This window comes from Scyliorhinus torazame, chromosome 8 (genome assembly GCF_047496885.1).
Source record: "Scyliorhinus torazame isolate Kashiwa2021f chromosome 8, sScyTor2.1, whole genome shotgun sequence".
Lineage (NCBI taxonomy): Eukaryota > Metazoa > Chordata > Chondrichthyes > Carcharhiniformes > Scyliorhinidae > Scyliorhinus > Scyliorhinus torazame.
The window spans coordinates 225108932-225122328 of NC_092714.1; the positions used below are offsets into that span (position 1 = coordinate 225108932).

The 13397-nt window shown below is 43.0% G+C and overlaps 1 protein-coding gene across 1 annotated transcript in view; it reads right to left on the reverse strand.

The window, feature by feature from the left end:
* Positions 1-13397, reverse strand: part of LOC140428408 (phosphatidylinositol 3,4,5-trisphosphate-dependent Rac exchanger 1 protein-like) — a 303808-nt gene that overhangs the window by 164814 nt on the left and 125597 nt on the right. Inside the window, exons 4-5 of the mRNA XM_072514826.1 lie at positions 4606-4710; positions 3944-4045 (exon numbers count right to left, since the gene is read on the reverse strand). Coding sequence (XP_072370927.1) covers positions 3944-4045; positions 4606-4710 — 207 coding nt within the window. The remainder of the gene's footprint in view (positions 1-3943; positions 4046-4605; positions 4711-13397) is intronic.

The window sequence follows — 13397 nt, forward strand, 5'->3', positions numbered from 1 at the left end:
TCGACTAAGGGCAAACATTTCTTCATATCTACCCCCCTCAATGTTATACATCCCAATCAGCTCTCCTCTCAACCTTCTCTCCAAGGAGAACAACCCAAGCCTAATGAACCAGCCTCGCTTCACAGCTGACATTCTCCATTCCAGGCAACATCCTGGTGAATCTCCTCTGCACAATGACTTCCTTCCTATAGTGTGGCGACCAGAACTGCACAAAAGTACTTCAGCTGTGATGTAACCAGTGTTCTATACATCTCCATTATAATCGCCCTGCTCTTATATGCTGTGCCTCAGCTAATAAAGAGGAGTATCCCACAAACATCTTATCTACCCGTCCTGCTGTCTTCAGTGATCCATGCTCCCTCTGATCCTCTGTATTTCCTAGGATCCTACCATTCACTGTCTATTCCCTTGCCTTGTTAGTCCTCCCAAAATGTACTCCCTCATATTTTTCAGGGTTAAATTCATTTTTTAATTGTTTTGCCCATCTAACCAGCCGTCGATATCGTCCTGTAATCTAAGATTTTCCGCCTCACTGTTTACACCACCAATTTATGTGCCATCTGCAATCCTACTGATCATACCTCAGAACATAAAACCCAGAGAAAAGATATAGCACAGAAGGTGGTCATTCGGCCTATCTTGTCCATGCCAGCCCGAGGACATCCAGGTGCCCTTTCTAATCCCATCTTCCTGCATCCGGTCCATGGCCCTGTAGCTTACAGCACATAAGGTGCAGACCCAGATACTTTTTAAAGAGTTTAGGGTCTCTGCCTCTGATCCAATGCTATTCATACAGACAAGACAATTTAATGTGAATCTTACAATTGCCATTTTGTTGCATTGTTAATTAGGAAATATGAAGTGCTTCCTAATGAAGGCATTATCTTGATACAGAATGCAATCAAGAGAGATTTGAACACAAAACAAAGGATAATCCATGAGAAGCAGCAGGTTTTTTCGATTATTATTTTTGGCACACCATTTTATTGGCTTTTATTTCCTTATCAAGGCAGTTTTGAGATATTTTTGTGAATATTATAAACAGCCTCCTTCCTCTGTGGTATACGGCAAGCACAGGGCCAGAAATACCAGTCTGCAGTTGATCTAACCGCAAAGTTAACACTTCTCAACCACCTGCTCCCCATCACCGAGCTAATTTTCATTCAAAATTTTCTACACAATCAGCCTCGTGGATATGGCTTTCTATCAAATAGTTCAATCAAAACTGCCTGTGCATTATCCTTCAGTTTAAATCCCTTATTCTAGAGTTTGTACCAATCTTGAATCCATTATTGGAATTCAATTTATCAACATCTTCAAGAATGCAGGGTTTTTGAATCATGTCTCCCACGCCTTACTTCTTCTTCCCAGCTTGGTCCTCCTTGTCTACATCAATTTAATGCCTCAATATCCTTGGTGCAGTACAGTGACGAGATCTGTGTTATAGTACGTGATTGTAATATGTCGTTACTCTTTGCTTTACTTCGAAAATGGTCTGATGGTTAGATTTCAATGAATCTACCAATCTTCAATTTAAAGCAAATTAGATTTTATGAATATTGAATATAAATACTAATGAGTTTGTTCACTCTTACAAAACTATAACTGATGATAAAGTAAACCAGAAGAAGTATTAACTATGTTTAACTACACGTGCCAACTAAGCTATATCTTTCTAACACTCTGCTGTCTCATCACTCCTGGTTCGAAGAGACCTCCTGTGTTCAGTTTATATACCTGAATCTAGTGCTGCCACCTCGTGGTTGTCGAACACCATGATGCAGTTGTTAACCCTTCATATACCATCAGATATACAGATCACTACAGACTGGACAAGATATTCTATATGTTGCCCATTCAGTGTCTTTTATGGACATGTTACCATCAATGGTGATTTGTGTTCTGATCTCTGGATATACATTCCTGGATCGATTCGGGCTGCGCTGGTGACTTTAGTTAACTGTCCAGCAAAACCCACAAATATGTTTGTTCTATGTTGTATCAATTATTTACCTTTCCTACTCATTGCCTTGCATTTTCCACTCATTAAACAATCATTGCTGCCTATCCTGATTCTTCTGTACTCGGTTTATCCACTTCATTTAGGAATATTGCATAAGGAAGTCCCTTAACTCAACATAAGCAGGAATAATAAGTATTACTCTAATCCTCCCGCCTGTTATGCCAACCCAGCCCAGAGCAAAACTTCTCAAGTTTCTTTGGTGTGTTTATCTATTTTACACTTTTGATAATCCAAACAAGCAAGACATTCAATTATTTAAATTTTAGTATTGAAAAACTGTCCAATAATAACAACATCTGTAAACATCCACTACTGTACATTAGACATCATTTCAGATTCAGCCACACGGGCATTTTCAGTAATGATCAACTGTTGTATTTGCTGAAAAGCTATCACAAATCTCAAGAAAACCAAGGACCTGACGTAATACAACAGAAACATTAAAATCAGGTTCCTCCTTGAACTATGGATTAACTGTTGCAGTTACTGGACTATCTCCAAGTATTAGACACACCATACTTTCCACAAACTATTCCACTTCACTCAGGTTACCAGAGATATAAAATTTAGTACTGTGTTACACTGCTGGAATCAGACAACAACAGATTTTAAAAGTTTAATGAAAATGGGGTTTTCCCCAGTCCATAAGCATACCAGTTTAGAGGCAACATTTAGACTTTCATCTTTTCTGAAAAATCATTAGCTGGATTCTCCGTTCCTGAGAGTAAGGATGCTGGGGCAGGATTCGTGGATTCCACGACGGCAAAACTGGTGCCCTACCTGGACCGAGGTACAGCAACTGTGAGGGGTTAGCACCGACACCATGTGGAATACAATAGATTCCAATGGGAAATGGTACAGGATTCGCCGGTTCCATCATTGATACTCGGGAGGCTGACAAGGTGTAGCTGAATATACACATTTCACCCCTACACACACTATCCCAGCCAACAAAATGGTACTGGTTGCACTGGAGTGCGCCCATCCTGCTGATGGGTTGGCTGGGACCCTAAGTTCACAATGGGTCAGCAGTGTGCGCATCTGCATGGCTGCCTTGCAGGGGGAGGGCCTGAAGAGGCATAGCAGGGTGTCCTCAGTTGGTGGTGGGTCCACGTGTGTGAGAGGATGATATGAGTGTGTGCGTGTGGGGGGGGGGGGGGGGGGGCGGGGGAAAGAGACCCACAAGCTCGCTTACAGAGATCGAGGCACCCTTTCAAATGGTGGCCGATCTCGGCATTCAGCTCACCAGTGCTTAAAAAAATTTGAAGTATGGGCCAGACATGCGAGAAACCCCGCAGGGCCCAAAAAAGAGATCAAGTTTGAGAGCAGTGGGGAATCAGCCGGCAGAGCCTGCAGGTAAATTCCTGAAAAACCCGCAAACCCGTCAAAAATGAACTGAGAAATTTTTCATTAAATTCCACCCATAATTCTTGATCACAAACATTACGGGCCGGATTCTTACGCCCTGCCTGCCGCAACATTGCCACAGGCGAGATGCAGACCATGTAAAGGTTCATTGACACCAGCCAAAATTTCCGGTTGCCGAGTGGGTGTGGCCGGAGAATCCCGCCCTAAATCGTAAACTGTTTAGTGTCAAATTATTATAATGGAAAATATTATGCAAACATTTTAATTGCTATGTTATCTGATAATGAACCACAGATTTAAAGAACTTGTCTGCAACCTCTTCCAGGCAACTGAAATTTCTAAATTTCAAGTAGAGGGACATGTCAAGAAATAATTGAAAATATTTCATAGCAGCGTTCAAATTATGAATTTGATTTTCTTGTGGAAATAAATCTCGATCAAACTGGAAGCGATCTATTGAAACAAAGATTTATCCCAGTATCACACTAACCGCTGGAAGAAACCACACAGAATAATCGCAATTCAATAATTTTCTTTATTCCAGTTATTTACCTTCAGTAGCAGCGGATATTTGCAGATTCGTTGTATCGGTGTTAACAAATAGCCTTCCAATGGAATATCTGTGGTCTTCATGCCTCCTAGTACCATGCAATTCTAAAATGAAAGTGGAACTGGTAAGTCACACAATCAATTTTAAATGGACATTTCTTTGAACAATAGGCCCCCTGGATGATTACGTAAATCTTAAGATAAATGCTGCCAACAACAATTTCCCATTCTAGAATTTCTATTTTTAACATTTCTCCATCAAGATTATAACTAAATTAAGAGTTTAAATTAACCATTCATGTCCAAAATTTTAAATATCTTGATTTGCATCCTAGAGGTGTCTGTGTCAACACAATAAATACAAAGTGAATCTTAAGTTTTGGATATAAAATGCTATTTTTTTTAAAAAACTATATAAAATTCTTAAATATTTTACATATTTAACCAATGTCGCATGGCGCGGGATTAAAATCAACACTGGAATTATTTATTCCTGACCAAACAAGGTTTGCTGCTGAATACGAGGCTCAGAGCAATACTTCTCGGAGAGTCTAACTGAAGAAGGATAACTGTATTACGCAGCCAACTTCAACCAACTGCTGACATCATATTTAAACAAACAAATATACTTCCATGGAAATTTGAGGATAGGCCATGCAGCTTACCAAAAGCATTGCCCGCACTTCAGGTATTTTGTTCAATTCCATTAAAAGTCTCAAGGCTTTTTCGTGGTTGCTGCAATATTCTTGATAGACACAAAATCGGTCTTTCTACAATCACAAACACAATGGTCACATCAGCATAAAAGAAAATGGTTTCTGTGCAACAATTTTAAATTGGCTTAATCTTAAATTTACATTAAATGTGTGCATTACTGGCAATAAACATATTGGGATCTGTATGGCAAAATAAGATTCTTTAGAGAGAAAAACATTACAACCAGCGAGAATGCCCAATTCTCGAGGGCTGTAACAACTCAAAGAAAAGGTTAATGAGCTCCAGCCACCCATTTTTCACAGTAGTTGCACAACTCATAAGCACGAGGAGCTAAATGGCTTTCGGCTGTGCTGTATGATCCTATTATCCATACATCTGCTCACCAAACCATGATAAAGGTCATATGTATCCCACACATATACATGTCCATATATTAGCTATGGTTATGATCTCTTTATGAAGGTCACTATTAAGACTAAGGTTAAGTATTGCTGTGCAAAAGGTGACACGATGATCCAACATGAAACTGTACCAACCTATTGCACAATATTCTACACAGTCAACTTCCAAGCATCTCATTACATCACCTTTGGAGGCATGGTGCAGAGGTCGGTCACTTCACTTTGGTTTGTTCGAACAGAAAAATTAAACAGTATTACTGGCCGAGACCAGAGAATAAATTTACCACTACTTCCATCTGACCAGAGAAGATACATGGTACAAAAAGACTACACCAGAGGGGGAAAATATCCACTGAAACAAGTGTAGCACAGGTCGTGACAAATCAAGCCCCACAGGGAAGTATGGCCTTCCAATGAATAAACAACATTTGTGAACCCATCTAGAGAATTCTGACGCAATAACATTCTCTGCCACGCTGACATGAAGCATCAAGTTTCAGTTGCACTTCACCATTCACATTTAGTAGCAGACAATTCATTTATACTGGATTTTCAAACTTTTACACCAACTTTTATTTGGGCCTCCAGAGAAGAACAGTGTGTAATATTTTACATGGCATACCAGCTCCTTCAGTCTGGTTGAAAATTAATGTCTCTCTGGACTGCTTAATTTGAAGAATTCCTGCATTGATAGGGTCATGGAAATGGGGATGCCAGTACTCCTGCAGTTTCGGAGTCAAATTCTGGTTCGTTGTTCATGGCACAGACCCAATGTGCATTAGTTCATAGAATCCCTACAGTGCAGCAGGAGGCTATTCGGCCCAGCGAGTCTGCACTGACCCTCTGAAAGAGCAGCCTATGTAGGCCATCCCCCTGTAACCCCACCTAACCTTTGGACAAGAGCAATTTAGCATGGCCAATCCACCTAACCTGCACATCTTTGGACTGTGGGAGGAAACCGGAGCACCCATAGGAAACCCATGCAGAGACAGTGAGAAAGTGCAAACTCCGCACAGACAGTGACCCCCCCCCTCCCCCCCCGCCAAAATCGAAGCCGGGTCCTGGCGCTGTGAGACAGCTCTGCTAACCACTGTGCCGCCCACATTTGCTAGTATAAGCAGGTCATAAAAAGGCTCTTTACCTCAAGAGGTTAACTGAAAATTTACCAGCCTACTGATCTAAAAAGACAGCAGTAATCAGGAAGCGACATGACTTTCTATTCATGCCATATCAAACAGCTGCGCTATTTAAGTGAATTGTCTGACGGCATAGCGCCCTGAACTTTGTGAGAAATTATGCCAAACTGTGACGTGTTCACCATCATGCCTCTACTTAAACCGACAGCAACATTGGGGGCCTAGACATGCAGAATAATGCAAAGATCCCCAAGCTGTTGGCAGTGATTTCCACACTTCTCCAGAGATATACTGTTGCTGCACCCATCTCACCACAACCCCCACAGACCTCAGTCATGGAAATTAAATCAATGGAAATGACTAGACACACTAGATCCACACACACTGGTTCCCACTCACACTCGCTGCAAAAGCCATCCAGGAAATTACTGAAAGAAAAGTAACTGGGTATTAAAATGACATACTGAAACTGCTGCAAAAACACGCTGAAAGGCCCAGAAAAGCAGCGAATTCATGCAATGTGAAATTTGCCAATTATAATAAAAAGTACATTTGTTCGACTTTTCTTCTGTTGACATTTTTAGTTTCTGTCTCAACTGCCATCTTAATCCAAATCATTTATTTTACTATTGGAAAATTTTAATTATAAATGAAGGATATGATGTCCTTTTAATTTTCTAGTTTGTTGTGTGTGAATGCTTCAATGGGAACTGACATCACTGCTGCCAGGGCACCAGATTTAAACTGAAAGAGAAAATCATGCCCCAGATGATTAGTTCTTTGTGAGCAGCTTTCTAGGAGGTCAGCACCGGCCACCCTTACTTTGCTGCTGACCTGAAAATTATGGCCAACTGCAGCTCTGGGTAGGAAACTCAATGAACCAATTCACTTTGTTTGGTAAGGAACCAGTTTAATCCATAAACGCACACAGCTCCTAGATATATCTTTGGACATATTCAACCAAACAAATAAGTTTTTCCCAGGTGTCCCCAATCCCAATAAAATGTAGTCAAACACATTTTGAATATTTAAGCATCATGGGTACCATAGTTACACCAGGAAGGAAGTGTTTTTGTGTACAACGAAGCAGTTTTGAAAACTTTCTTCCATTAAAAATTGTCCGAAAGAAGTGAAAGCTTGATGCAAACTGAGCCAAAGGGTGGGATTTTCTGGCTTTGCCAGCAGCGGGCAGCGTCACCACTGGCGAGGCTGGAAATTCTCGGCCTTGGTCTCATACTGAGTCACCCACCTTAATCTCAAATGGGTGGTTCTATTTAAATGTGTTTATCTCAAATCTAAACTCTTCCAAAGCAATTTCATGGAAAATTGCCTCACTATCCAATACTCAAAAACAAATCATTTTATAAACAGATTCACTGTGAATTTGTCGAATAATGCATGTGATAAAATACAATGGGCGGCATGGTAATACACTGATTAACAGTGTTGCTCCACAGTGCCAGAGTCCCAGGTTCGATTCCTGGCTTGGGTCACTTTCTGTGCAGAGGTTGCACATTCTCCCAGTGTCTGTGGGGGTTTCCTCCTGGTGCTCCGGTTTCCTCCCACAAGTCCCGAAAGAAGTGCTGTTAGGTAATTTGGACATTCTGAATTCTCCCTCGGTGTACCTCAACAGGTACTGGAATGTGGCGACTAGGGGCTTTTCACAGTAACTTCATTGCAGTGTTAATTTAAGCCTACTTGTGACAATAAAGATTATAAATTTTAGTAAGAAATTACAAACTGCTATCTCTGCCAGGTGACCCCACAATTTATTGAATTCCAACAATCCCTACTCTATCGAACCCAAGACATTTAGCTACTAAACTGGATTTAGTTCCATGATTCAGTACAGGAAACAGAGACGGGTAAGTTACATAGGTTGTATGCAGGAATGAACTAAACTTCATGTTCAGCAACTTGATGACTGTTCATTTATAGGAATGCAGGAAAGAGGACGAGCTGCTTCAATTTTCACCATCGGATCTGTTGTAGAAATGCAGTACATTTGCAAAATCTGATTTCTTTGTAAAGTGTACTTCACTCACTGCAGGAAGTTTTGCAGTTACAAATTACACATATGTAGAGGCCCAAACAGATACTTCAAAAATATTTTAAATTTCAATATATCCTACTCAATAGCTCAGCAGAACTGCACGTACTCATGAATATCAACAGCCCTGGCATGCAGTCTAGCCACAAAATTATAGAGATATGTGCACACTCCCTTCAGTCCAGCCTTTCTGACGCACTAATTCAAAAATACACATATATATTCGTGCATAATTGAAGATCCAATGAATAACATTTAGCCCATGACAAATAGTTACAAATTCTATTTTTCAAAACATTTGCAGTGGGTGTGAGACTGGTAAATAAGAAAAATTGCTAACATAAGTAAGCAAAAAATGCGCATGAACCAGAGTCTGTTCCTTGCTCGTTTATTCATGGATTGACATTTTGGGGTGGGTAGATCTCTTCTTCCTTGGGTGAAAAGGGCGAGGTACTCGGCAATTGTGATCTCAGACCATGCCCCACATTTTGTGGATTTAGTACTCGAGCCAGGTCCTGCTCAACGCCTGGCATGGAAATTGGACACGGCACTTTGGCAGGAAGGATTTTGCGAATGTATATCCTCCGTCCTTGGTGAGTTCACTACATTGAATACGAGTGAGTCTATCTCACCTTCAACGTTGTGGGAGGCCCTTAAGGTGGTCATTAGAGAGGAGATAATTGGCTACAAGGAACACCAGGAAAGGGCTGGTAGGGTGGAGCGGCAGAGGCTGTCAAGTCCCATCCTAGAGGTGGACCATCAGTACTCACTTGTTCCTTCGCCAGAGGTGCTGAGAGTAGAAAAAGGTTACAGACACAATTTGAATTACTCTCAATGGGTAAGGCAGGGAGCAAGCTGCGATGCATGAGGGGGCCATTCTATCCCAGTTGGGCCCTGAGGATATTGCTTTAATGCAGTTGGGTAAAGCTCCGGGCCGGAATGGGTTCCCTAACGAGTTAGAGAAGAAAATTGCAGGGCAGTTTATTCCACTGATATTGGACGTGTTTAATGATCCCATGTCCTAGGGTATATTGCCTGTTACATTGGCACATGCCTCTATTTCCCCGATTCAGAAGAACGACATGTACCCTACAGTGTGCAGGCCGTATTGGCCTATCTCATTGTTGAATGCTGATGCTAAATTGCTGGCTAAAGTGTTGGCACTGCGGTTGGAGCCCTGCCCTCCAGAGGTGATCTCGGAAGAACAAACAGGTTTTGTCAAGGGTCGGTAGCGGTCAGCTGATGTATATTGATTATTACATGTTGTCCTCTCCCCCTCTCTAGTGCCCGTACCGGAGGTGACTGTATCAATGGACGCTGAAAAGGCGTTGATAGTGGGAGTATCTCAGAGATACTGCGGACGTTTGGTTTTGGGCCAAAGTTTATATCTTGGATTGGTCTGCTGTAAAGGGCCCCACTGCAAATGTTCACACAAACGCCTTGAGCTCGTGCTACTTTCAGCTGAATAAGGGTACGAGGGAGGGTTGGTCCATTGTCCTCGCTTTTGCTTGCTTTGGCTGGCAAACCATTGGCCATAGCATTGAGATCTTCCACAGATTGGAGGGGGATAAAGTGGGGAGGGAGGGAGCATAGGGAGCCCACTGTATGCAGATGATCTGTTTCTTTATATCATGGACCTAGTCTCCGCCATGGATGAGATAATGAAGTTCGGCATACCTGAAAATGAAGTGCCAACTTGGTGAAGCTACAACACAGGACTACTTGTGCACCAAACAGCATTAGCAGCAAGTAATAGGGCTAAGCGATTCCACAACAAACGCATCAGATGTAAGCTCTACAGTCCTGCCATATCCAATTGTGAATGGTGCTTGACAATTAAACAACTCACTGGAAGAGGACTCCACAAACATCCCCATCCTCAATGATGGAGGAGCCCAGCACATCTGGGCAAAAGACAAGGCTGAAGCAGTCGCAACAATCTTCAGCCAGAAGTGCTGAGTGGATGATCCATCTCGGTCTCCTCCGGAGATCCCCAGCATCACAGATGGTAGTCTTCAGCCAATACAATTCATTCCACATGATATCAAGAAATGGCTGAAAGCACTGGAAACTGTAACGGCTATGGGCCCTGATAATATTCCGGCAATAGTACTTGTTGATTTGCACTCTAGGACTTACTGCACCCCTAACCAAGCTGTTCCAGTACAGCTACAACACTGACATCTATCCAGCAATGTGGAAAATTGCCCAAGTGTGTCCTGTACACATGAAATTATCGCCCTATCAGTCTACTCTCTATCATCAGCAAAGTGATGGATGGAGTCATCAGTGCTATCAGGTGGCACTTACTCAGCAATAACAAAAACAGAAAATACTGGACCATCTCAGCAGGTCTGACAGCATCCGTGGAGAGAGAGAAGGGAGCTAACATTTTGAGTCTGGATGACTCTTTGTCAAACCTAGAGAGAACTGGAAATGGGGTCAGATTTGTACTGTAGTGGGGGGGGGGGGAGCAGTGGGGCTGGATAGGGGGCCAGTGGGAGGAGAACATTGACAAAGATGTCAAGAACAGAAGACAAAGGAATGTAAATAGGAGTGATTAAGGCGAAGGAGGCTGCTGATAGTGGCACATAAAGAGATTAGAATGTGGGAAAGGCAGACCAAAAGTGAGCAGTGTGTCAAAGGATAATTAGGAAAGGTTGGCCCAAGTGGAGTGGGGGAGGGGGAACAATGGTGAGGGAACAACAGATCAATGGAAGAAATGAAAATAAGGTGATAAAAATAAAAATCGCGTGAAGGTGGAGAGAGTCACAGTTTGAAGTTGTTGAACTCAATATTAAGTCCGGAAGGCTATCACGTGCCGAATCAGAAGCGAGGTGCTGTTCCTTCAGTTTGTGCAGGGCTTCTCTGGAACATTTCAGCAGGCCAAGGACGGATATTTGGACGTGGGAGCAAGACAGTGAGTTGAAATGGCAAGCAACTTACTCAGCAGTAACCTGCTCATGGACGTTCAGTTCGGGTTCCGCCAGGGCCACTCAGCTCCTGACCTCATTACAGCCTTGGTTTAAACATGAACAAAACAGCTGAATGCCAGAGGTGAGGTGAGAGTGACTGCCCTTGGCATCAAGGCAGCATTTGACTGAGAATGGCATCAAAGAGCCCTAGCCAAACTGGTCAATGAGAATCATGGGGAAACTGTAATAACTAGCACAGGACACACAGTGTGGGGGTGATTGTTTCCCAGTGCTCCTTGAGGAGGACGAGCTCCCCTGCCTCCTCATACTTGTATAAAAAGGTTGGCCAGTGTACAACCGACTGCTAGAGAGAGAGTGCTCAGTGACGTTTAAGTAGACCACATGTACATACTTGTTGTTAAAATAAATATATATTCCTCGCTGTGGACTCCCCGTGTCTTATTAAAATAAATTCTCCGCTGGTTGGAGTCATACCTGGCACAAAGGAGGATGGTTGTGGTGGTTGGAGGTCAATCATCTCAGATCCAGGAAATCACTGCCGGAGCTCCTCAAGGTAGAATTCTAGGCCCAACCATCTTCAGCTGCTTCATCAATGGCCTCCCTTCCATCATGTCAGAAGTGAGGATTTTTGCGGCTGACTGCACAATGTTCAGCTCCATTCGCGACTCCTCAGACAATGAAGCAGTCCATGTCCAAATGCAGCAAGACCTGGACAATATATTCAGCCTTGGACTGATGTGACATTCACGCCACACAAGTGCCAGGCAATGAACATCACCTAAGAGAGAATCTAACCATCGCCCCATGACATTCAACTGCATGACCAGCGCTGAATCCCCACAATCAACATCCTGGGGGGTTACCATTGATCAGAAACTGAACTGGACTAGCCATATTAATACTGTGGCTACCAGAGCAGACCACCCCCCACCCCACCCTCCTAAGCTTGTCAACCATCTCCAAGGCACAAATCAGTAGTCTAATGGAATACTGTTCACTGGCCTGGATGTACAGATCCAACAGCACTCAAGAAGCTCAATACCATCCAGAACAAAGCAGCCTGCTTGATTGCTGCCCTTTCCACAAACATTCAATCCCTCCAACACCGATGAACAGTGGCAGCCGTGTACCATCTACAAGATGCACTGCAGTAACTCGCCACGGTTCCTTAGGCAGTACCTACCAAACCTACAACCACTACCATCTAGAAGACAAGCGCAGCAGATACCTGGGAACCCCACCACCTGGAGGATTCCCTCCAAGTCACTCGCCACCCGGATTTGAAATATATCACTTTTCCTTCACTGCCCCGGTCAAAATCCTGGAACTCCTTCCCTAACAGCACTGTGGGTGTACCTACACCTCATGGACTGCAGCAGTTCAAGGAGGCAGCTCAACACTACCTTCTGAAGGACAACTAGAGATGAACAATAAATGTTGACTCAACCAGTGACGCCAACATCCTGTAAATGCATTTTTTTAAAAAAGTTACTTCAGAACTTTGGCTCCTTCTTGGGGTATAAATTGAATTTGTACAAGAGCGAATACTTTCCGTGAATCCCCCAGGGAGGGGAGCCGACCTAGGCGCCTTGCCTTTCCGCCTTGCTAGATCTAGCTTTTGTTATTGCGCACAATTCTGGTTGCCACACTACCAGAAGGATGTGGAAGCTTTGGAGAGGGTGCAGAGGAGGTTTACCAGGATGTTGCCTGGTTTGGAGGGTGTTAAGTATGCGGAGAGGCTGAATAGACTTGGACTGTTTTCATTAGAATAACGGAGGTTGAGGGGTGACCTGATAGAGGTCTACAAGATTATGAGGGGCATGGATAGAGTGGATGGGCAGGCACTCTTTCTCAGGGTAGAGGGGTCAGTCACCAGGTGGCATGGGTTTAAGGTCAGTGGGGCAAAGTTTAGAGGAGATGTGCAAGGCAGGTTTTTTTTTTTTTGGTTTTTTAAAATTTATTTTTAAAAATTCTTTTTACACAAGACGGTGGTGAGTGCCTGGAACGCGTTGCCAGGGAAGGTTGTGGAAGCAGATACATTAACGGCGTTCAAAAGGCATCTCGACAAATACATGGATAACATGGGTATCGAGGGATACGGCACTAGGAAGTGCTGAGAGTTTTGACCAAGGGTGGTATGAAATGAAAAATTGAAAATGAAAATTGCTTGTCACAAGCAGACTTCAAATGAAATTACTGTGAAAAGCCCCTAGTCGC